Below are 26,041 nucleotides of genomic sequence, written 5' to 3'. Positions count from 1 at the left end.
AATTGTGAGTTACAACTCACAACTGATTTTTTTCTCAGAATTGTGAGACTTACATTTTCTTTTTTTTTTTTTTTTTTTTTTTTTTTAGAATTTTGACTTTTTTTTGAAATCTCACAATTTTTTTTGTCCATTTTTTCTAAAATTTTACAATTCTACTTTTTTGGCCACAAGAAAAAAAAAAACAGAATAAACAAAACAGTAACTGCAACTTTTCTTGAATTAACAGTGAGCAATTCTGAGTTTATTTCTCATAGTTTCAAACTATAATCTCGTAATTGCATATTACATCTCATAACTGGCTTTTTTTCCTCAGAATTGTGAGTTTTAAACTTTTTTAGAATTTTAACGTTTTTTTTCGAATATTTTAATTTCAGACTTTTTTTCTGATGTCCCACAATTTCATTTTTTTTTTTTTTTTTTTGCCATTTTTTCTAAAATTTTACAATTCCATTTTTTTTGGCCACAAAAAAAACAAACAAACAGAACAAACAAAACAGTAATTGCGACTTCTTTTCTAGCAACTGTGAATAAACAGCAAGCAATTCTGAATTTAAAATTTTAAACTCGTAACTGTGAGTTACAACTCACAACAGACTTTTTTCTCAGAACTGTGTGATTTTAACTATTTTTTTTAAATAATTTTGACTTTTTGTTGGATATCCCACAATTTCTTTTTTTGCCATGAAAAAAAAAAAAAAAAAAAAAAAAAAATTTTAACTATGACATTTTTCTTGCAATTGTGAATTAACAGTGAGCAATTCTAAGTTTATATCTCACAATTTTAAATTATAAACTTTATTTTTGATATCTCACAACTTTTTGGCCACAAAACAAAACAACACAAAACAAAGGTAATTGGGATATTTTTCTTTTACTTGCTGTGAATTCACAACTTGAAATTATAGACTCATAATTGCGAGTTACAACTCAAAACTGCCTTTTTTCTCAGAATTGTGAGTTTTAAACTTTTTTAGAATTTTAACGTTTTTTTTTTCTCGAATATATTGTAATTGCTTTGGGGGCGAGTTTATATCTCATCATTTCAAATTCTAAACTCGTAATTGCGGGTTATATCGTGCAACTGACTTTTTTTTTTCCGGATATCTCACAATTCCGTTTTTTTTTTTGGCCACCAAACAAAACAAAACAAAACAACAGAGCTTTTTCCCACAGAACTGTGAGTTTTAAACCTTTTTTAGAATTCTGACTTTTTTTTGATATCTCACAATTTCAAATTATAAACTCGCAACTAACTTTTTTCCTCAGAATTGAGAGTTTTAAACTTTTTTTTTTTTTTTTAAGAATTCTGACTTTTTTCTGATATCTCTCACAATTCCAGGTTTTTTGGGTGTTTTTTGTGGCCAAAAAAACAAAACAAAACAACAAAAAACAAATGTAATTTCAACTTTTCTCCTGCAATTGTGAATTAACAGCGAGCAATTCTGAGTTTATATCTCACAGTACTGGGAAAAAAGTCTGAATTGTGAGATCCAAACTCAAAATCGTAAGATTTATTCCGTGGCGGAAATAAGCTTCCATAAATGAGAGACAGTAAAATGTGTAATAATTAAAATGGAGACATTCCATGTCTATTGTCTATGAAAAACTAGAAAAATTCAAAAATTCATCCACAGGTTTAGAACATTATGAAAACAATCACTTTAAATCGAGTCTTCTCCCATTTTTTCCCACAAAGCAGCCTTGGCTTTTGCGCAAAGCAGGAATGAGATTCCAGTTTTCAAAATCACAACGTACATAGCTACTTCACAAGTTCACAGAAAATAGTGGTAGTTTATACTCATAAACATTTGAAATGCATTCCTCACATCAGCTAGTTTTCCTACTCGTTCCAAAAGAATCGGAGCGGCAGTGGGAAAAGTCGATGAAGATTCCATCAGGATCTGATTCCAGTGAGTCCAGGCCCTGCATTACAATCGTCTCTGGACTGGAGGAGCAGCTCGGGGGAGACGAATGGGCCTTGTCCGCCTCAGACGAAGCCATCGGGGCGTCCGCTGCGTGCAGACACCCTGCGGAGGTGTGGATGAAGACGGGCGGAGAAATCAGAGCGGGCTGTCCCGTGGCCCCTCGCATCACACCGGACAGGGTGAGGTCGTGATCCAGTGAGAGTCTGGGGGTCGAGCTGGTCTCTATTCCCACAGACAGGGCCGAATAGCCCTGGGGCTCTATGCAGGAAGTGACATCACATGCAGAGTGACGCCGGATGCCGACGCTGCCCACAGAGCTCACCTCGGAGTCGTACTCGGCCACGGGGGTCAGCATGGGGATGTTGTAACTCTTGGAGCGCACTACCGGATTAGTGGAGGGCAGGTCTGCAGATTTGGACCAGCAATACTGCAAACGCCTCTCTGGAAAGATTTTTAAGAAATGAATAATGATTAACTCCATTTTATTAGCAGTAGAAGTACAGTTCAGACAAACCTTCGATATCAGTGACTAAATCACACATGATTAAAGCAGTACATGTTTATGGCGGAGAACAACCTTGCAAGATCTTTAAAGGGACAGTTCATCTATTTATTACATGCAAGTTTAACACATAAATTTGATATTGTTATTGTTTTATTCTGCCTTTTTTCAATTTTATACAACTGACAGCTTTAATTTTTAACAGTAACAAATAAATCAGTATTTCTTAATGTTTATCTCTCTTCCCTTGTGACAGGTTATTTCTTGAGACATAATCTGTTTTTGTGTATTTGTTAATGATATTATTTATGGTGAAAAGATATTAACAAAAAATGCATTAGAAAAGTAAATAAAAGATGCAAAGTGAATATTTTCCAGATATTATTCCAATTGGGAAACATATCAAGTGTTTTTATATCAAGTGTATTTTTTTTCTCAATGCATATTTTTTTAAATGTGATTCTATTATTTATTTATTATTTATTCATTCAGTAAAATCGCTTGTATTATATTTTTTTCAGCAACAACACATTAAATTGAAAGAAAGTGACAGTAAAGACATTTATAATGTTACTGTTAATGGTAATGTATAAAACATACTTTTTCCCAAACCTTATTGTTTTTATAATAATTTTGTTTTTATAATAATTCAGTATTTATATAATGCATGCTTTTTTAAAGAAAATGTATATATATATATATATATATATAATATATAAATAAATAAATAAATAGTGTGTGTCTCTCTCTGTATATATTTTTTAATTTAATTTTATTATTATTATTACGATTATATATTTATATAAACTAACTAACTTAATCTAAAATAAAAATAATAATCAGAAAAAGGTCTTACTGACCAAAAAAAAAAAAAGTATATATATATTATATATATATATATATATATATATATATATATATAAATAATCGTAATAATAATAATAATAATAATAATAATAAAATTTAATTTAAAAATATAGAGAGAGACACACACTATTTATTTATTTCTTTTTTGATCAGTAAGATTTTATTTTCTGATTATTTTTATTTTATATAAAGTTTTTTTCAGCTATAAAATGAATAAAAGTGACCGTAAAAACATTTATAATGTATATAAAAAGATTGTGTATAAGATGTATATAAAAAGAAAATGTATAAAATGGTTTGTATTTTAAATAAATGGCGTTCTTTTAAACGTTCTACTTTCTATTCATAACAGAATCCTAAAAATAAATAAATAAACAGCAAAAATACTATGCAGCACAACTGTTTTCAACATTGATAATAATCAGAAAAATTTCTGAAGCAGCAAAATCAGCATATAAGACTGACTGCAATTCAGCTTTGCAATCAAATAAATGGCATTTTAAAATATATTACAATAAAAAATGGTTATTTTTAATTGTAATAATCTCTCACATTACTCTTGTATATTTACATTTAAATAAATTCAAACTTACTGACCCCAAACATTTGATCAGTAGAATTTGTCTTCTTTTCTTTTTTTTTCACTATCTAGATTTAGTTAAAACTGAATATTATATTCATTCATTTATTATTTCTTAATATACAGCTGCCATTTAAATGTGTGAACTATCCCTTTAAGTTCTTTCTTTTCATAACTGAAACTTTTGGTTTTGAAAATGCTGGTTTATTGCTTCTCTCACCGATAACACAGGAGCACTGAGAGGCGCCACACTCATGTGAACACAGTCCCTGCGTGCCCAGATACGGCGACACCACCTTCTGAATAAGAGACTCCAGCTTCAGGTATTCTTCACTCACACCTTTAGATTCATGAACCCCCTATAAGATGTGAAGATGACATATTTAGGAGTTTCACTTTGCCTCTATCCCTTTTGAACTATTAATTACAGTCATTTCAGTCGAGACGCACAAGGCCTATGATTAATGTCTCACTCAATATGACACAACTGCTGAAATCATCGCAAATGAGCCGTCTTGAAGTCACTATGGTATAATCCCTGGGTGCAGCTCATGACAGTATGGCTGGATCTTTCACATGATCTAAGTCTGTGTGTACCTGTAGCACCAAAAGCATCTGGACGATGGAGGGAGGGACACGGGCTCGCGGTCTGGACAGAGCCTCCTCCAGCTTCACGTTAAGGGTGATGGTGTTTCGGAAGTGCAGCAGGGCCAGCTGACGCACAGACGGCTCTTTCCCCTGAGATGCCATGAACATACACACGGATTCACACACCACTGCTGTAATTGATGTCTGAGCACTTATTTCACAGGATGACTAGACTGTACCTGGACGGGGTGGAAGATGGCTTGAAGCATAGTAAGAACATCACAAAAGAAAAAGTCCCATGTCTCAGCCAAAGAGTCCAGTAACTTCTGACCTGTTTTCAGCCAGAAGAAAAACGGTTTGTTTTGTTTGTGTACAAGCGAAATTATGGAAGCCCGTTTCCGCTATTGAATAATAAATATAAAAAGGTAACAGTGACTTTTTATCTCACAGTTCTGACTTTTTTCTTTTTTACATCTTTCAATTCTGACTTTTTTCCCAGGTTTGTGAGATATAAACTAACAATTCAGAGAAATTAAGTCAGAATTGCGTGATATAAACTCGATATATGATATATAGTTTATATATAGTGATATATAGTTTATATAGTTTATAACTCCCAACTGTGACTTTTTTTCTCAGATTTGGGAGTTTATGTCTCGCAATTCTGACTTTAAAATGCAATTGCAAATTATTAAGTCAGAATTGTTAGATATAAACTGGCAATTCGGAGAACATATCAGTATTTTTTCATCCTCTCAAAATTGGATTTTATAACTCGCAATTGCGAGTTTACATCTCACACATTTTCTTTTGGCCTTTTTGTGCTTTTTTTAGATGACAGGACAGTAGAGACTGACAGGAAAGTGTTTGGTGGAGAGGGATCGGCAAAGGTACCTGGGTTGAGAGTCGAACCCAGGTTGGTTGGAAGCACAGTTGTGCTAATATATGTCAGTGCGTTAACCACCAGGCTATAGAAACTAATAATATATCTCATAATTTTAAGAAAAAGTCAGAATTGCGAGAAAAAAAGTCAGAATTGTGAGATACAAACTTGCATTTGTGAGGAAAAAAAGGTCAGAATTGCGATTTTTTTATCTTGGAATTCCAACTTTAACTCACAATTCGGAGTTTGTATCACGCATTTCTGACTTTATAACTCGCAATTGTGAGTTTATATCTCACAATTCTGAGAAAAAAAGTCAGAATTGCGAGATACAAATTTTAATTTGTAAGAAAAAAGTCAGAATTTCAAGTTTTTATCTTGGAATTTCAACTTTAATTCACAATTTGGAGTTTACATCACGCAATTCTGACTTTATAACTCGCAACTGTGAGTTTATATCTCACAATTCTGAGAAAAAAAGGTCAGAACTGCGAGTTTTTATCGTGGAATTCCGACTTTATGACTCACAATTCCTAGTTTATATTTTTCTCAGAATTGCGAGAAGTTTGAAATGTGGGATACAGACTCACATTTACGAGATACAAACTCGCATTTGCGATCAAAAAAAGTTTATGACTTTATTTCTCGCAACTGAGTTTATATCATGCAATTCTGAGAAAAAAGTCAGAACTGAGACTTTATATCTCATAATTCTGAGTTTATATCACACAATTCTGACTCTATGGCTTGCAATTGAGTTTATATCTTACAATTCTGAGAAACTCAGAATTGCAAGAAAAAAGTCAGAATTGCCAGATACTCACATTTGTGAGAAAACAAGTTAGAATTGTGACTTAATAACTTTGTTAGTTCTCGCAATTTATTTCTTGCAATTCTGAGAAAAAATTCTGAATTGTGAGATGAAAAGTTGCAATAACATTTTGTTTTACTCAGTGGCGGAAATGGGCTTTCGTATGAAATACTGTGTAATGACATGAAAATTAAAAACATTTTAAGGAATGTGTTTTGTTTTTAAAATGTCAGAGCATACCTTCATAAAATCTTATTTTGTCCCGTAAAATGACCATGCCTTTAGTTAAAAGCTGATTCTGACAATGAGGTAAAGAGAGAAAAAACGTTTTTTGTTTTTTTTAATGTACTTATTAGAACAAACACATCTCTGGAAACTCTGGAAAAAGAAAAAAAAATCTTACCTGGAGGTATTCTGTAAAGAACGAGCCCAGTTCAGTTTTCAATAGCTGCCTGGAATAATAAAATAAAAATAAAATATTAGGATATTTTCTAATATTCATTAAAATATGTTTCAGAAGAGAAATCATTATACCTACATATAGGAGAAATTCGACTTAAAATGACTGACAAGAAAATGTTCAAATTATTATAAATTATTATAATTATAATTTATAATTATATATTATAATTTATATACAGTAATACCATTCAAACATTTGGGGTCGTGATTTTTAAAATGTGTTTAAGAAGTCTCTTAAGCTCACCAAGACTGCATTTATTCGATTTAAAAAAAACAGCAATATTGTTAAATATTATTTCAATTTAAAATACCATTTTTTATTGTTATATACTTTTCAAATTGTAATTCATTCCTGTGATGCAAAGCTACTTTTCAGCATCATTACTCCAGTCTTCAGCGTCACGTAATCCTTCAGAAATCATTCCAATATGCTGATTTATTACTCAAGAAACATGTATTACTTTTTTTTTTTTTTTATCAATGTTGAAAACAGTTCTGCTGCTTAATATTTTTCTGGAAACAGTGATATGTTTTTTTTTGTTGTTTTTTTTTTAGAATTCTTTGATGAATGAAAAGAACAGCATTTATTTGAAAAGTAATTATAGTTGTCTTTAATTGTCAGCTTTTAACAATTTAATACACTCTTGTGGAAAAAAATATTAATTTTTCTTAAAATACAACAACAAATCTTTCCAACCACAAATGATTTACAACTAATTCTAATACATTTTGGATGAAAATGCCTGAAATTGTACACTTTTGCACTTTTTTTTTTAGAATTAAGAACATTTTCCCCCCAATTCTTATTAAAAAAAAGGTAAAATAAAAAAATACTAAATAAAATATTAGATAAAAAAAAAAAAAAAAAAAAAAAACATTATTTATGCAATTATTTGTAAATCAAAGAGTTCTATTATCATTACTATATTCAATTATATGCAGGTTATGTTTTTTATTCACTGTGTTCAGAAGGATTTTCATTAGTGCATCATACATGATATACAGAGGAAAATGTGCTTAATTACGAAGAAAATAATAATATCACAATACAACATAATCTTATTGGTAAGAGATAAGCTAATAATAATTTTGTATTTTTTACATTTGATTTTGGGTTGAAATATGATGTGGGTATGTTTTTCTTAGTTGGGATGTTATTGCTTCATTTTTCTGGTAACAGTTACATAATAGTGGACTGAGGCTCTGCGTCCTCTCACAACTGTTCTGTGCTGATAATGTGAAGCATACACAGCTGCCAACGTTTACATTTTATACACTGCTAGCGGTTACCATTATAGTAAAATTAATAACTCACAAACCTACCCTCAATTTTTATACAATAAACAAAAGACCATAAAAACGCATTAAAAAACCCCTCACCTTACGCCTTCATTGAGCGTATAGAGTTCGTTGTCTGCCAGTCCTTTCTTTTGGAATACAGCAATAACTGCATTGTGAATGCTGCAATAAATTGCACAGACGTGAAATTACATCTCAGTTTATGACACTTATTGACACATGCTGCGCACAAAAAAAAAAAACACACTAACCTGTTCCATGTGGCATTAGGACCTGATCCTCTCTCCTCCAGTGAAGCTTTTTCATTTTTGCCCAGCTGACTCAGATTTGGAGAACTTACCAACTTCAACCGGTACAGAGTCCTCATGGTTCAAACAGAGGGATAAAAACACACTTCAGTTAGTCCAGAGCAGCAACAACAAGTGAGAGAAGGGGAGGAGCTGGAAAGATGCAGCTAGAGACGTGAAGGGGAGGAAACTACTGTTTTATTGTTGAGAAACCAATTTCCTTCCTCCTAACATTACATTCCCATCCTTTCCTTAGTCTCTCTCTGTCAAACACACACGCACACCCACAAAGATAAACCGATCTCCTTTAATAGTTATGCAACACAAAAATTCCCTTCCTTTCACACTCCCAGTGTAAGGGAGTGACTACCTGCTCCTCCCGTGTGATATGAGCTGGAGTTAAATACGCTTACTTTTCAAAACACTAAAACCTGTAATTTTTTACACACACAGTAATTACTACACATACAATAACAATATATTTTTTAATAACACATAAAAATAATATAATATATATATTATTATAAAATAAAATGTTTTTACAGTTTTTATTTAAGATTGTACAAAAGTAAATAATAATATGACTTGTATCATATAAATTATAAAACTATATTAATTATTTTATTAAATTATTATATTAAATATATATATATATATATTTAATATGATAATTATATTTAATATGATAATTAATATTTTTACAATTTATATTATAGTTTATAATTTATATTATAATTTATATTATAGTTTTATAATTTATATTATATTAATTTTTAATTTGTAACAATTATTTTATATTAACAGTTATATTACTATATACACAAAAATGATTATATAATATTAATTTATATATATATATATATATATATATATGTATGTGTGTGTGTGTATGTATGTGTGTGTGTGTGTATATATAAATAAAGATATTACTTAATACTTATTGCAATACTTATTATATTAATTACATTTCTATTTATACAAATTTTTAATTTAATTAGATTTATTATATTTATATAATTATATACATATTACATAAATGTTTTTACAGTTTTTATTTAATGTTGTACAAAAGTAAATAAAAATATGACTAGTATTATTATATTAATTACATTTTTTATACATTACTGATCGTAATAACAATAAAAAATGTAACATTTTAACATAAGATATACATTTTCTTTCATATATAATTATTTTATACATTTATAGAACTATAGAGAGAGAGAGAGAGAGAGAGGGATAAACTTTTAACATTGTATATTATTATTTTATATAATAATAATAATAATAATAATAATAATATTTTTTTGTTATTTTACATATAAAAATAAGAATGATGTTTTTCATTATTATATTTATATTACATTTTATATAAGACATATATTTGTATTTTTTCAAGATAAAAAAAAAAAAAACTTTTATAAATATTTATTACTTTTATATAAGAGTAAAAAAAATATTGCAAACTATTTCATGCATGTATAGGCTGCAGTGGTGACTGTACTTTTTTATTGATTTTACCCTGGAAAATTCTGATCCATTTCCCACCGGTCCTGTCGCCACTCATTGAATTTACATTAATATTGATTAACCCATTTTGGTACTTGGAACTGAGTAATCTATGTTTTGTCATGTCTCCTGTGGCATCCCACTGATATTAAAGAAATGTACACAAAGTGGGTCCCTCAGCAGGTGCTAAACTGAGGAATGTCACACATTGTGAGAAAATTTGGGAAAATGGCTTATTTAGGGTATACAGGAAAACAAAGGACATCGCAAACAAATAACAGGATACGAGTATGTATAGCAGGATGTGAGCGTGTTAATAGTTCCGTTCAGTTTTACCTCCTGAATGGATGACTGCTCCCATCCATGTGAAGGTGGTGTGGCAGAGCAAACAGGGCAGAGAAGCTGAACGCGGATGATCTAGGGGCGGGTCGATCAATGTGGGCTCCGCTCAAGTTCTCCAGCATTGTTATCGAAAGGCTGCCAGTTCCTCCTTTCATTCAGAACATCTCTGGTCCTTCTGATAACACAAAAGAATGAAGAAAGTCACAAAATGAGAATGTGTTGTAGTAGCTGCTGCTACTGTACATCATAAATGCATCGGGAATTAGATCACGTTCTGTCATCATTGACTCTCCCTCATCTTGTTCCAAACCTGTATGACTTATTTACAACTACTACTACTTTTAATAATGAAAAAATGTACTGGTTGTTCTTTCTTTAATTAAAAATTGAATTATAGGCTATGTTCACACTGTCAATTTTTGGGACTGACAACTGCATTTCCTTACAGGTGTGAGTCTCGAAATGTCCCATTCATACAGCAGCTTACAGTAGAGTCTCGAATGCGCAATGGAACGGCTACGATGACCGGAAGTAGCTGTAACCCCGCCGTAGCCGAGAACGTAAAAATCATTAAGCAACTAGGTGCTGATGCCAACAGCAGACATATCTTTGTAGAAATTAAAACATCGTTAAAATTGGCTTAAGTTTACAACATATCATTACAGATTAAATGAAAGACTAATGGTAGAATTACAGTGGTATATACTATAAAATGTAACATTTATCTACCTAATCTGTGACGTTGTAAAGACTACGGCAAACCAGCTGTTCTCCCGTAGTAGAGGCTACAGTAGAACGTCAAGAAGTGGCAGTTAAAATCGTGAACGCGCAACCGGTTAACGCGCGACTTTCTATCCGTGGCTGCTGCTTAAAGTCCAATATGTCTGTATGAGCGTGCAACGGGAGTCAAGCCAGTATACCTTATTAGTAACCATAGCGACAGTGATAAAAGTAATATCAAAGATGGCGACGTCCATAGAACTGAAAGCCTTATCACTTTCTGACACGACAAGAGTCCAGCTGAGTTCATCCATCAAACTGTCATTAACCGACAAAAGCTTTTATATGGTGGAGAGCGGAGCATTTGAGTCGCGCGCGGAACACAAAATTAACGCCAGCGGCTCCGGTGGAGACTGGATGTAAAACTTTCGGATGACACACAGGTCATTTCTCCGTCGCTGTGAATTACCGAAACCACAAATGAAAGCATGTAGCACACGGTAGACGCGCGTTCGTGTGGCAGAGCGGCTCTCCCGCACTGAATGACGTGATGGACAACTAGTTGTCCAGTCTTGTTCCGTTCACACAACGCGTGTGTTCCGAGAATGCGGTTGAATATTTACGGGTGTGAGTTCGGTTATAGACCATTTCGTCAGATGTAAACATACTGGTCCCGATACACTTCCTGTTTCTTTTTTAACTTTACACAAACATCACAAAAAAATACAACCAACATAACATTTGACTGGATGAAAATGTTACATTAGCACCTTTAAGATGTATTTGTATATGTGAAATAAAAAAAATAAAAAAAAATAAATAAAAAAAACACAGGAAGTGCTTCTGGACCAGTGTTGTTTACATCTAGCGAAATGGTCTATAGAATGTGTTTGTCACACCCTTAAATAACCGTACTGTGCGTGAACGTAACCGTATTAAGGACTCAAAATACAGGGCTGACAACCATATTCCGCTGCCTTGTGAACGTGACAATAAAAGAGCTTCACACAACTCGTGGACCATATTCCTAGTTGTCTTAATTACAATTACTTTGTGTAAGAAACAGACTGAAATTTAAGTAGTCTTTTACTGATAAATCTTCCCCTTCGGTGAGCTGTTAAAGGGGTCATCGGATGCCCATTTTCCACAAGTTGATATGATTCTTTAGGGTCTTAATGAAAAGTCTCTAATATACTTTGATTAAAAATTCTCAATGGTTTTGTAAAACAACACCCTTTTTACTTTGCCAAAATCAGCTCTGCAAAAATCATCTCATTCTAAGGGGTTGTTCCTTTAAATGCAAATGAGCTCTGTTTGCCCCGCCCCTCTCTTCTCTCTGTGGAGTGATGAGCCTGTTTACTTTAGCCGCGTTTAGCTACTAAACTTCCTAACTACCACGTTATAAGGAAAGGTGATCGCAAAGATTCATAAAAAACCCTTATACTCACATCTGCTGTAAGTGAAGCTGGATCACGAATGATTCGTGCGAACGGATATATCTAGATTGGGAGGCGCACTCCATTCACAAACAAACGTAATTCACTGCATCTTCAGCAGCTCAGATGTCGGGAGTAAATGACGACCACTATGTTCATTATTACATCCAGCAACACAACACCTCAGTCGCTCAATCGGAGATATTCTTGTCTAACTTACATCCCTGCTCCGGCATCGAAACAAGGAAAGTTACTGGACTGTGACAGCTGGTCTGAGGTAAAACACTCATGTCAATCAACTATTGTGGGAGCAGCCTCTGTTGGTGTGACGGCACACCGACAGGCATCTGAGAATGAAAAAGTACCCCACATGGCTCCAGGGGGTTAATAAAGGCCTCTTTAAAGCAAATCGATGTGTTTGTGTAAGAAAAATAACCATATTTAAAACTTTATAAACCGTAATCTCTAGCTTCTGCTAACTGTCGTATGCACGTTCACGAGCAGTGTTGCCAGAATTGGGCTACTTTAACACTATTGCCACGGGTTGTTTTTCATGTCCGTGGGTTGAAGTGACCCAAATAATGTAATATTTAGCACATGTGTTTAATGCTAATTCTTGCCAAAAACATGTGTATTTTACCCGAAAGTGATTTTTAATGGGGGACCCCTCAAAATGCGATTGGGCTACTTTTGGGATAGTTCTGAGTAACAATTGTGCGGGTTTTGTTGTGAAAATCTGGCAACTCTGTTCACGAGAGTGGTGTTTCAGTGGGTGAAGTAGGACATAGGCCAATGCAAAACAAAACACCTGTCACAAATTTGAAGTACAAAACAAGGATTTGGAAGAAAAATTGTCGGAGGATTTCGATATAATCCAAAAGACGACTGGTTTTCCTTTGCTGTAAACAAAAGTTAGACTAGCATATTCTGCGAGAGCTTACACTGTCGCAACAAAGCGACCATTACAAATCATTTAAACTTTGTGTGAGCGCATCATAAATAGACCATTTCGTCAGATGTAAACATACTGGTCCTGATACACTTCCTGTTTCTTTTTTTTTTAACTTTACATAAACATCACAAAAAAATAACAACCAACATAACATTTGACTGGATGAAAATGTTACATTAGCACCTTTAAGATGTATTTGTATATGTGAAATAAAAAATAAATAAAAAAAACAAAAAAACAGGAAGTGCTTCTGGACCAGTGTTGTTTACATCTAGCGAAATGGTCTATAGAATGCGGTTGCAGTTTACTGTCGGGGATTTGTCGTGTCATGCAACGCCGTGCTGCATCCAGTGTAGATAGCATCAATGATTATAATGGGTTCTACTGTATTTTGTTGCATCGCGCCGTGTCACTTGCGTCCGGTGTAGACACGGTGTTACGCTACGCCTACATCCTACATCATCCCCTGGAACAACACTCTCTCGTTAATGCACGTACGACAGTTAGCGGAAGCTAGAAATTACGGTTTATAAAGTTTTAAATATGGATATTTTTCTTACACAAATGCAACGATTTGTTTCAGAAAGCCTTTATTAGCCCTTCGGAGCTGTGTGGAGTACTTTTATGATGGATGGATGCACTTTATTAGACTTCAAAATCTCAACACCCATTCACTGCAATTATAAAGCTTGGAAGAGCCAGGATATTTTTTAATATAACTCCAATTGCATTCGTCTGAAAGACGAAAGTGATTTACGCCTAGGATGTCCTGAGGGTGAGTAAATCATGGGATAATTTTCATTTTTGGGTGAACTATCTCTTTAATGTTCATAACAGAAGTGGGTGAGCATCTTTTTAACTAACCTACAGTGAATCGGAAGATCTATCTGAATGATTTGTTCTCGAATTAAACTGATGCGGTTCTCAAATTCATTTTGACGATTCCATCTGCATTCATTGTAATTACAGAAAATAGAGATCAACGCATTCTTCAAGATGTCTGATTTTACTTCATAAAGGTTTGGAACGACATGAGGGAGTGTAATGATAACAGAACTTTCGATTTTGGGTGAACTATCCCTTTAAATTTCACAACTCCCTGATGCAAGCGTTTGGTAAACAGTCTAGATTATACAGTCATGCTACAACCCATTTACATAAACGAAGCACAGTTTAAAAACTCTATTCTAACCGCCTTAGATTCACACACGTCAATTTCATTCATTTCGCCTGCTGTGAAAGAGGATCGATGTGCTTGTTTACGTTATTCGTTCTCCATGTGTTCCTCAGCAACACAATTCATCCCGCGCCCCCTACCGGACCATCCGGGAAGCTTCGCCAAAGAAATAGGCTACTACAACAAAAGACTTGTCTTGCATCAGTCTGTCATCATTTGCCCACGCGGGCGTAAAAGCTTTTTATGGGCACTCCGAAAAAACACACAAACGCATCTCAACAGCCTCGACCTAAATATGTGACTTTGCTTTATGTTCCACTTTCCCTAAAGCCTCATGTCAGTTTCCCTTTGTTCAGTGAACGTGCCAGGACACGAGCCACGATGTATTACAGGAGCAGGAGGAGTCCATTTCCCTTTCTAAAGTGCAGACAGGTAAACGCAACGGTAAAACGACGACGTCTGTGTAAACCTGAGAAGGCTATCTGAGGGGAAGGGCATCACTTCCCATTCTGGACTGACAGACCTCGCTTGACTGTTCTATTAAAACTCGATACGAATCAAACAACCCCGCCGGCCGTGTTTCAATGCATCATTTTCTATTGGTTACATGTTCCATCAGTAGCTTATTAAGCTATATAAGTTATTCATGGCGGGATTGACGCACTGGGTACTCAATGTACCTTATGGTGATCATGGAACGTTTGTTATTTACAAACAGCGCAACAATGCACCATTCATCCAGGGTGAAAACGCAGTTTAGCATCAAACTCCCTGTTCTAAGACTCCACACAAACAGTAGTGCATCGTAACAATGTTTCAACTCACCGTCATGTGCTCCGCTTGCAAAGTGAATATGAGCAGTCGGGGATATTTAAGTAAGTTCAATGATGACAAAAACAGTAGGTATGACGGCTTACACTTCAGGAGAAACTAATCCATAAATGCGGATGTGGGTTGTGCGGGGTTAATGGATCATTCCTGTGGCATCCCCAATCCTCGCCCCTCCTATTTGCTTCGCGAGTTGCAGACTGTCTGACCAGACGGGAGTCCAGACTGTGGGCGCGTTCACGCCCCAACACGTGCGCGCGCGCCATTGTGCAAAGGGTCAAGATATGCTTGAGACTAAATGAAATTAATGCTTGATATGCTAACATTTAATAAAGGAAATGATGTTACGTTTCGCTTCATGAGCCCAGCAGGAAGCCATATGTAATAAAATCCATATTCAATCCAATAACCAGCCTGCAATCTTTATTTGGATGCCTAATTTAGATTTAGATAATCCCTGCTGAGTTGACCGTGACAGGGATATTATTTAGCACATCAGCGGTTTATCTTAAAGAGGCGGAGCACAATTCAAATAAATTGGATTTGATTATGGTTTTTATTTTGCTATCCACCTTCTTCTTTAACGTGGAAATAAGCCTATGGGCGAGACTTCCGGTTCCTTATAGGGAAGTTGCAGAAGAATAACGACGTGCAGTAAAAGGTAAAACGTGCGTTTATAATTAAGATAATACATTAAAATTATATGGTTAGACACCAATTTGCAATGTCAAGGATAAGACCAGAAGCCAGACTGATAAAATATACAAATGGCCACACCCACTCTTACACAAAAATAAGGTGAATAAATATGTACAGACACTGCTTTAAATTATAGGCCAAAACGGAAGGATAATTTGTCATAGAATTTGTATTTTAAAAATATTAAAAAACAACGACAACATACTACGCACTGTAAAAAATAAAAAAACACAATTTGTTGAGTCAGCTTAAAATAATTTGTTACCCTGCTGCCTTAAAATAATAAAAGTTCAGTCAACTAAAATAAGTTTAGTCAACTTGAAATGTTAACCAAGTAACAACTTAGATATTTGTGTTTGCTAAACTTAATAGATGGGTAAGTAACCCTGTCTTAAAATTTTAAGATCTAAGTTGTCAGTATAATTTAACATTTCAAGTTGAATAAACTTTTTTTGAGTTGACTGAACTTAAAATTTTAAGGCAGCCAGGTTACAAATTATTTTAAGTTGACTCAACAAATTGTTTTTTTACAGTGCTACTATTACTATACAAAAATACATTCATTTGTCACCCCATGTTGGCACAATGCAGCAACTAAAAATTTCCACTAAAGGAATCTGTGAACAAATCTTTTTATAGTCACGATTACATGGAAGTAGCATCAGCTCTTTTATTCCATATTGTGACTTACATTTGAGTGTAACTGATTATTGGAAAGAAAAAATATGAAGGGCAGGGACTTGTTTCTATGCATCAGTAGTTGACTGGATTTTGAGAAGTGGGCGTGGCTCTTAAAATGCTGATAGATTAATGTAATATTGCAGGGGCGGGGTTTAAACTGGTTAAATTATCGGAGAAGTCATGCATATGTCACCAGAGAGAAGCAGATTATTGTTAAGTGTTATGTTTACCAACATAAATCAGTTATGGAATTCTGATTAAACGTTACTAGATATTTTTTTATGAAACGTGCATGGAACAATCATTCACAATAAATTCTATAACATGCATTTAGAATATATACATGGGTAATTTTTTATTTCATGCCGACTTTAGAAGGTGCGTGTCTCTGAGAATAATCCAAATCTCTATAGTGCTGTCAAATCAATTAATCACGATTAATCGCATCGAAAGTGTGTTTGTGTTTACATAATATATGTGTGTATTGTGTATAAGTATATATAAATATACATACACCACTAGTCAAAAGTTTTTGAATAGTAAGATGTGTAAGATTTATTAAAGAAGTCTCTACTGCTCACCAAGTCTGGACTTATTTGATCCAAAGTACAGCAAAAGACTCAAATTTTAAAATATTTTTGCCATCTAAAATAACTGTTTTCTATTTGAATATATTTTAAAATGTAATTTATTCCTGTGATTTCAGTGCTGAATCATTACTCCAGTCACATGATCCTTCAGAAATCTTTCTAATATTCCGATTTGCTGCTCAAAAAGCATTATTGTTATTATTATGTTGAAAACAGCTGAGTGGAATTTCTATAGGTTTCTACAGGTCTTTATCATTTTATATCTTTATCACTTTTGATCAATTTAAAGCATCCTTGCTAAATAAAAGTATTAATTTCTATAATTCTGTAAAAACACCAAATCAGCATATTAGAATGATTTCTGAAGGGTCATGTGACACTGAAGGCTGGAGTAATGATGCTGAAAATTCAGCTTTGATTACAGGAATAATTTACATTTTAAAATATATTCAAATAAAAAACATATTTTAAATAGTAAAAATATTTGGTTAAAATAAAAGCAGGCTTGGTGAGCAGAAGACAATTCTTTAAAAACATTAAAAAAATTTTTGATTGGTAGTGTACATACATGTATATATGTGATCCTGGACATCAAAACCAGTCTTAAGTCGCTGGGGTATATTTGTAGCAATAGCCAAAAATACATTGTATGGGTCAAAATAATTGATTTTTCTTTTATGGCAAAAATCATTAGGAAATTAAGTAAAGATCATGTTCCCTGAAGATATTTTGTAAAATTCCTACTGTAAATATATGAAAACTTAATTTTTGATTAGCAATATACATTGTTAACAACTTCATTTGGACAACTATAAAGGTGATTTTCTCAATATTTTGATTTTTTTGCACCCTGAGATTCCAGGTTTTCAAATAGTTGTATCTCGACCAAATATTGTCCTATCCTAACAAACCATACATCAATGGAAAACTTTCAGATGATGTATAAAACTCAATTTTGAAAAACTGACCCTTATGACTGGTTTTGTGATCCACGGTCACATATATTTAAGAAATATATCTAATATATATTTATATTTATGTATAATATAAATCATGTAAATATTTCTTAAATATAAACATGTATGTGTATGTATGTATAAATATACACAGTATACACATATGTAAACACAAATATTTATTCTGGATGGGATTCATCGATTTAACAGCACAACCATTTATACATTAGACAATCACTAGTCTGGATTTTAAATAAATTCCGCTTTTTATCTTGGTAGTATGTTCATGTTTTTCTATCATGATTTTTATTTTCATTCGTGATTGTGAACGCGGAGAACACCTTAATTTTTATTTGGGACAAACGGATATTAAAGAACAAAAAAAGTGAATTTTTAAACTGATGTAGTGACGTAATACGCACGAGTGAGTGGGCGGGGCGACGTAAACGTTCCGACGCAAACGTTCCGACGCGGGAATATACAAACGCTCATTCTGCTGCTAGGCGTCCGATTTTTTTTTATATCAGTTTTATACCAGTAACCTTGCTATAGTAACCTTAACTGACCGCTGACCGGTTTAGTCTGTCTTTTTAGCAGAAAGCGGGGTAGATGGTAACGCACTATGGGCGTAAATTAGCGCGTAATGTTGTTTCAGACATCCTGTTACAGTTTAGCGATCTCCGCTCACATTATACACATCCAGCGGCGTTTAAAAGAGAACATTGACGGCTTTTGAGACTTAGCGATCAGGAAACACACATGGATTATTGCAGTGGGAGGCAAGAGGAGAGAAAACCTCATACAACAAGCACATGTTTTGGGCAGGCATGTTAATAGCAGAAACATACGATTTATAATATACGATGTATTAATAATATTTCAAGAGTTATTCATAAGAGTTTATGTTTGTTGTAGTATGCATATACCGCAGAGGAGTATCAGGCAGTCCAGAATGCTCTACGACAGAAACTCGGACCTGAATATATCAGCACCAGACAGGCTGGAGGAGGACAAAAGGTGAGAATTAATGTACTTCGTGTACACTATCAATATTAAACCTTGCTGATCTAATATACAGTTGATTATCTTATTGTTTTCCAGATTATTAAACCTTTGTCTTTGTCTTTTTTGTTTTTTGCAGGTGTGCTATATTGAAGGTCACAGAGTCATAAGTCTGGCCAATGAAATGTTTGGTTATAATGGATGGTCGCACTCCATATCTCAGCAAAATGTTGGTAAGCACATAATGTTTCTTATCATGACAGGCACAGATTGTCAAACATGCCCATTTATGCTCCATTCACATGCAGGTTGCTTATTTTAAAAAGACGTGTGGTAAATCTTGTTTCAGACTTTGTGGACCTTATCAATGGAAAGTTTTATGTTGGAGTCAGTGCCTTTGTGAAGGTCCAGTTAAAGGTAAGAGCACTTGACAAGACACACAGCATTCTGAGGAGCGTACCATTTCTCAAGTGTCTTTTCCGTAGGATGGCTCATATCACGAGGATGTAGGATATGGGGTGAGCGAAGGCCTCAAATCCAAAGCTCTGTCACTGGAAAAAGCAAGAAAAGAAGCCGTCACAGATGGACTGAAAAGAGCACTCAAGTAATTATTTCTGCTGTTTACGCATACCTGATTCTGATTGGTCAGTTGTGGCATTATGTGGTCAGTGTTTTTTTGTTGTAATAAAATGTATTGATTTATTTATTATATTTTTTAAGGAATAAAACTATTTAGCAAGGATGCATTCATTTGAACGAGTGACTGTAGAAACATAATGCTACAAAAGATTTCTATTTCCACTGAGTAATGATAATTAGAAATATTTCTAGAGCAGCAAATCAGCATATTAGAATGATTTCTATAGGATTATGTGACACTGAAGACAAAATGATGCTGAAAATGTAGCTTTGATCACAGGAATAAATTACAGTACTTAAATTGAAATACCTAATTAAATAGAAAACATTTTAAATTGTAATAATAATTCATAAAATGTCATAATAGAGGGTTTGCTACATCACGTTTTGGTCAGTTACCCAGATGCGCTGCCATTACGACGATACTCGCATGTAAACAGCAGCATAGCTTGCATGGTTAATGTACCACTGAAGATGTCGTTCTACTAATTTATGATGTCTAAACCATGGAAAAAACATGTGGAAGCTGCTCAGTCTTATAGAGCAGGATTTGTTAAGCAGGAAAGGGCGTTATATTTTAACAAATTAAAGTCAATACAGGGTTACTGCTGTACACAAAGCTGCGCTATGCTTATTAACACTGTTTTATAATACATTATACAGATGGTAGATACAAAGAAAACGCCATGTAAACTTTTCTGAAAACAGGCAGTTCCCCTCAGAGATACATTCATATAAAATCCTACCTCCAATTCATTATTTAGATATTGTGAACAGTGAGACTGATCTGCCTGCTACAGTATTTTCTCCTTTTCATGTCCGTCTTCAGTGTTTCTGGCCTCTGTTAACAGCCTTTTACAGAATAAATATAATATAATTATTAATTTTTTCCACACAAGTAACATTTTGGAACATGAATGCACTGGTCCATAGGGAAGTCCATATTGTCGAGCCCTGTAATAGGTGGTAAATATCCATACGAACTGCCTCCTTTGTTGTGGACTGATGACCCAACAATTCTTCCTTCTTTTTCTTAATCCTGACGTGAATTACTTTCTTTCTTTTTTTGTTTCTTTTTCTTTTTATGCCAAGCCCATGCACGAGCTCCATTCATTTAATTGAAGTTGTTTACCTTCAGTACTGCCAGAATGGCCGTTTTCCAGATTGATGACGTAACGTGAAAACACTCTATATTGATGCTTTTACTGTATTTGTCAAATAAATCAAATAAATGCAGCCCAAACTAATATAAGCCATATATTAAAAAGGGTAATATATAGTCAACTAATTATTATCACAAAATACAAAAAGTTTTTGATTATCTGTCAAGATTAATTTAGCTAGCGACTGGCCTACTATACATTATTCAATACATTATATAATTGTTATTGATTTTAATAATTTCAATTTTACTTCCTAAGGTGTTTTGGAAATGCACTTGGAAATTGTATTTTGAATAAGGAGTACCTCATAGCGATCAATAAAATACCAAAGCAGGTAAGAAGTAATCCTATTAACATTTGTGCCGATCTTGATATCTTTATTTCTTTTAAAGGGAAACCTGGCTATTAAGCTGTTAACTTGTATGGCTTAAAAATGTAAATCATGTCTCTTATTGAAATATCTAGTAGAAAACCTATGAAAGATTTACGTTACTTAAAAAAATCCTTATTGTTTTATACATATTTTGGACTATGGGGTGCCATTATTTTGATGATGTCAAATGGTTGCACTCAGTGAGGTACTAGCGCTACCTGTTCATATTTTTACCGTAGCACAACTCGGAAAATAAAATACTGGTATGATGTCACGGTGTACAGCTCTTCGTTGTAATTTTCAGTCGCAAGGGCAACAGGAGAAGCAAAGTAAGTCTTCAATGGTTTTCTAGTGATAAGAGGAGAAAAGTATGTCTAAAGATGTCTGTGGAAAAATAAAACTTCTTAAAGACCAGCGTCTTTGTTTTCTCCACTTTAGCCCTGATGCCTTTGAGGCTTTAAGTAGACCACAGCTACTGAAAGAGCTTACAAACTGAAGAGACAAGAAATGCTAGATGCCATCCTGGCAGGACGTAAACATGCAGAGATGAACTGGATATCAAGGGTGTTTAGACACCTTGTGGGGGAACAAATGATGGTACGGCATTTGGTTTAAGCCTACGCTTATATCCATCGCCACTGTAAGCTCTTTCAGTAGCTGTGGTCTTCGAATCAGTATTTTATTTTTCCGAGTTGTGTTGTGGTAAAAATAGCAACAGGTAGTGCCAGTAGCACTGAGTGCAACCATTTTACGTCATAATAATAATGGTGCCCCCACAGTCCAAAATATGTATAAACAATGTGGATTTTTATAAATAATATAAATCATGAATGGGTTTTCTACTACATATTTTAGTAAGAGACATTGTTTGTTATATTAAGCCATACAGGTCTTAATACCCAGGATTATTTTCTATACCTGAAATACAGTTTATTTTCTGTTATCTCAGCCACCTCCTCCGTTAGACCTAGACAAAACCAAACGCAGTGATGGCGAGCCGTCTGTTGAGAAGGCCAGGTTTGACAGCCTGGCCCGAGCCAACAGCAGGGAATTTATCAAACAAAAAGAACCAGCCAACATCCCTTTAGAGCGGATAGGAAGTCACCCTGTACAAGGAGGGCATGAGAGCGGCACTGGTTCCAGGACTTCATTGACAAACACGGCAGCACATTCTGGCAACACGTCAGCTCACCAGGACTCTGAAAACAGGCCCAGCAACACCTCAAGGTGAGTTTATTTGGTGCTAACTTCAACTACAACACTAGCCAGCTGCACTTATGATAAATCTGCTTCTCTCCGTGTTCTTAGGTCAGCAGCTGACATGGCTGACCTGTCCTCGTCTGATCCTCCGCTGGACTCCAAGCAGCAGAGGAAGCTGAGACAGCAGCAGCTGCAGCAAAAGTTCAGACAGGAAATGGAGGCTAAGAAGCTGCTACAGGAGCAGAAACCCCAGCAGTCTAACGCTTCCACTGAGCCAAAGCTGCAGTCTAAGCAAGGTGTGATGGAAAATTTAAGGGTTCATGTTTTAGCCATGAGTATAAAAGATTCAAGCCTTTGCCTGCAGGAGTGTCAGGTGTGTAGTGCTCTCCATCGGTGGGTTTATCGTTTTAGGACAGGCTGTAGGTCCTGTTAACCACAGTACACCAAATGGACACCTGGTGACCGCTAAGCAGGAGGAGTATCTGGCTGGTAAGGAGTATTTTTAAGAAAGGTGTAGACATGATATATATGCACTGGGAACATATACTATAATAAATGATCAGCTTTGCCACTGATTAGACAGTGATGGTGGTAAATACTGGCTGCTTTAAAGCAGGTCTTTTCTGGCCACTGGTTGTGAACCACTATCCTAGGGTGTTCATGAAAAATATTAAACATTTTAATGGCTGCCAGTGGCAACAAAATAATAACGGGATCATTCACCCAAAAATAAAAATTCTGTCATTAATTACTCACCCTAATGTCGTTCCAAACCTGTAAGACCTTCATTCATCTTTTAAACACAAATTAAGATATTTTTAAAAAAATCTGAGAGATCTGTGACCCTGCATAGACAGCAATGCAACTGACACGCTCAAGGCCAGGAAAATTAGTAAGGACATCAATAAAATAGTTTATGTGACATCAGTGGTTCAACCATAATTTCATGAAGCTACGCGAATGCTTTTCGTGTGCAAGGAAAACAAAAACAATTTCTTCTCTCTTGTGTCAGTTTTCTACACGCATTCACAGAAGCACCACAAGGTACATGGCATAATAATAATAATAATAATAATAATAATAATAAAAAATTTCATATAATATTATGATTTGGTTTTAGTATAGTGACTATGTAATAGTGACTATATAAAAAGCAGTTATTAAATTTGCAAAAAAAAAAATGTCTCTATAAAATCAGTAAAATTGCATATTAAAATATTTGCCTGCCTTTTATGTTTTGAAGAAGGGGGTCATTTGCAAGGGAATTGTCATATTTGGGGCATCAAGTTTGAAAGTCCTCCTTTAAAGAGATATTAAATAAAAACCAATAATTCTTTTATTACAAATAGATTTTTTGAAGCTTGAAAGTCCTGTTCTCTTTTATTGTGATTCCATGGAAAAGCAAGAATCCATGAATTTCTAATTTTGTTACATTAAAAATGTCTTTAAAATGACAAAAGGACAGAATTTCTTGCACCCTTTTATAGGTCTCACTAATCTGGTGTAACCATTTTTGTTGAGTGAAGTTTTACAGCATTAGTTCACTTCTAGAATAAAAAATTTCCTGATAATTTACTCACCCTTATGTCATCCAAGATGTTAATGTCTGAGGAAAAACATTCCAGGATTTTTGTCCATATAGTGGACTTCAATGGGGATCAACGGGTTGAAAGTCCAAATGCAGTTTCAGTGTAGCTTCAAAGGACTCTTCATGATCCTAGAGAGGAATAAGGGTCTTATCTAGCTTAAAAAAAACTAATTATATACTTTTTAACCACAAATGCTCCTCTTGCACTAGCTTGCACTCATGCATTATGTATGGGCCTTCAACCTGTTGGCCACCATTGATGTCTACTATATGGAGGAAAAAAAGAATGTTTTCCTCGAAACCTCAATTTTTTTCAACTGAAGAAAGAAAGACATGAACATCTTGATAACATGGGGGTGATTAAATTATCAGGAAGTTTTCATTCTGGAATTTAAACTTTCCTTTAAACTAATACAAGAAAAGGCTATTAGATTGTAAGGTGAAATACATAAACACTTCTCACTTCTGCTCAGATGACCCGGAATTGTGGGACTTCACTCTGGACGGCATCGATATGCTCGACGATCCTGCAGCAGGCTCCGCAGAACCTCCCCGTCCCACGACACCGAGCCAGCACAAGATGATGACGCGCAGCAAGACCCCACAGAGAGTCCAGTACTTGAGACCGCCAGCTCAACCCCAGGGGCATGCTGTTCCTCAAGGCCAGGGAGGATATGGCCAGTACAGATCCTCTGACATGAGAACTACAGGTACAGTCTGACATGTTCGCAAAATAAATACATGCTCATTTAAAAAAAACAAAAAACAAAAAAAAAACACACACATTGCAAACAGGCAAGTATATACATGCTCAGAGTTCTGGTTTTGCCTCTGTACTCATGCATACATCTCACGTCCCCATTAATATAAATAGCCAGGGACTTAACACTCTCAGAGCTGGCAGGCTGTGGCCCACAATTCATAACAAGCCTGTGCTTGTTGACTTCGCCTGTTCATTAAGAGGAAATAACGTTAGCTTCTTTTTAAATACGAACCTATGGTAATGATGTTGTAATTTGTTAATGAAGGTGGACCACAGAGCCCATACAGACACGGCCAGATGATGAAGAAACGAAGACTGGACACGTAAAGAATTTAACTATTTATTGTTTTCTTTTAGAAAATATTTTATATAGATTTGTTTTTTTAATACTAATTTGTAAATATGGAAAGCTAATACGTTTGTGTTGGTCTCCTAATTTGTAATATAAAATCAAAGCATAAGCAGGACTATTTTTAATATTATTTCTGATTTTTGGAGAATAAAAATCTGTGGAATGGATTGAAACTATTTCTGCCTGGGTTATTTTACCACATTTTATTTTTATTAATAGCTGATGGCAGGGGGTGTGAATAACTATGTAAAACAGGGTTCATACAAGGTGCATAAAGTTCTTCAAGTACTTGACTTTTTGAAATTTAAGGCCTGGAAAATCCTTGAAAATAGCAATATCCCTAAAGAGGTATTTGAAAAGTGCTTGAATTATTGAAAGACAATGTACCTATGCAATGGCTACTTTTTTTTTTCTTCAACAAGTCATATCTTTTCACACAAAATTCATACAATTAAAAAAAAAAACTTTTTTCCCGCATATTTAAGTTAATGTCATAAACCTAGCAAGCTAAGTCAGCAGTAGTACTGACAGTGTCGTGTAAACATGGCTGAAGATTTGTAAAAAGGAACAGATGAACCAAAACAATTGAGTCATTTATGCTGGGACCGCTCGGATTGATACAAACTCGTGACTTTAATCATTCATTTCAAGCGATTAACTAGCAAAAGCCAGATAAAAAAAATTACATTTTCGAATTTCTACATCGCTTGTAATGATTTTAACAAACACATGGTGATGAAACGGAGCTTTCATCACACTGAATCCATAAAACCATTGCGTCACAAAATGATTCACTGTTTCAAAGAGCTCCATTCAGATTGCATATCGCAAATCATTTGTTTCAGATCCGGAATTCAAATTGCGTAT

At 34.4% G+C, this 26,041-nt stretch overlaps 2 protein-coding genes across 6 annotated transcripts; one reads left to right on the top strand and one right to left on the bottom strand.

Annotated features, from left to right (window-relative positions):
* Nucleotides 1-54: 54 nt before the first annotated feature.
* On the bottom strand, nucleotides 55-15,395 carry prr5a (proline rich 5a (renal)). 4 transcript variants are annotated; one of them, XM_051100233.1, is made up of 10 exons: nucleotides 15,166-15,395; nucleotides 10,050-10,230; nucleotides 8,169-8,279; nucleotides 7,999-8,079; nucleotides 6,560-6,608; nucleotides 6,397-6,454; nucleotides 4,702-4,793; nucleotides 4,472-4,612; nucleotides 4,095-4,233; nucleotides 55-2,366 (listed from the first exon to the last, which is right to left on the bottom strand). In XM_051100233.1, the coding sequence occupies exons 2-10, from the start codon at nucleotides 10,208-10,210 to the stop codon at nucleotides 1,828-1,830; spliced, it is 1,371 nt and encodes a 456-aa protein (XP_050956190.1). In that variant the 5' UTR covers nucleotides 10,211-10,230; nucleotides 15,166-15,395; the 3' UTR covers nucleotides 55-1,827. The 4 variants fall into 4 exon arrangements, with proteins under 4 accessions (XP_050956190.1, XP_050956192.1, XP_050956191.1 ...); XM_051100235.1 differs by having other exon boundaries at nucleotides 15,258-15,394; XM_051100234.1 differs by lacking the exon at nucleotides 15,166-15,395 and adding an exon at nucleotides 10,976-11,563.
* Nucleotides 15,396-18,538: 3,143 nt separating this feature from the next.
* Nucleotides 18,539-25,324, top strand: rad52 (RAD52 homolog, DNA repair protein). Of its 2 annotated transcripts, XM_051100237.1 has the most exons (11): nucleotides 18,539-18,919; nucleotides 19,010-19,111; nucleotides 19,236-19,329; nucleotides 19,446-19,513; nucleotides 19,582-19,700; nucleotides 21,157-21,232; nucleotides 22,221-22,498; nucleotides 22,580-22,767; nucleotides 22,883-22,960; nucleotides 24,533-24,769; nucleotides 25,088-25,324. In XM_051100237.1, the coding sequence occupies exons 1-11, from the start codon at nucleotides 18,854-18,856 to the stop codon at nucleotides 25,147-25,149; spliced, it is 1,368 nt and encodes a 455-aa protein (XP_050956194.1). In that variant the 5' UTR covers nucleotides 18,539-18,853; the 3' UTR covers nucleotides 25,150-25,324. The 2 variants fall into 2 exon arrangements, with proteins under 2 accessions (XP_050956194.1, XP_050956196.1); XM_051100239.1 differs by lacking the exon at nucleotides 22,883-22,960.
* Nucleotides 25,325-26,041: the final 717 nt, after the last annotated feature.

Source organism: Labeo rohita, chromosome 25, assembly GCF_022985175.1.
Source record: "Labeo rohita strain BAU-BD-2019 chromosome 25, IGBB_LRoh.1.0, whole genome shotgun sequence".
NCBI classification, from domain to species: Eukaryota; Metazoa; Chordata; class Actinopteri; order Cypriniformes; family Cyprinidae; genus Labeo; species Labeo rohita.
This window is presented reverse-complemented; position numbering and strand designations above follow the sequence as displayed.

Bases quoted from the DNA above. Each gene is read 5' to 3' on its own strand.
- prr5a (XM_051100233.1), bottom strand. From the start codon at position 10,210: ATGAAAGGAGGAACTGGCAGCCTTTCGATAACAATGCTGGAGAACTTG. The intron at 6,609-7,998 runs GTGAGGGGTTTT...TTATTATTCCAG, and splicing joins ACGCTCAATGAAGGCGTAAG to GCAGCTATTGAAAACTGAAC. The intron at 4,613-4,701 runs GTACAGTCTAGT...ATGGCATCTCAG, and splicing joins CCATCTTCCACCCCGTCCAG to GGGAAAGAGCCGTCTGTGCG.
- rad52 (XM_051100237.1), top strand. From the start codon at position 18,854: ATGGATTATTGCAGTGGGAGGCAAGAGGAGAGAAAACCTCATACAACA. The intron at 19,514-19,581 runs GTAAGAGCACTT...TCTTTTCCGTAG, and splicing joins TTGTGAAGGTCCAGTTAAAG to GATGGCTCATATCACGAGGA. The intron at 22,961-24,532 runs GTAAGGAGTATT...ACTTCTGCTCAG, and splicing joins GCAGGAGGAGTATCTGGCTG to ATGACCCGGAATTGTGGGAC.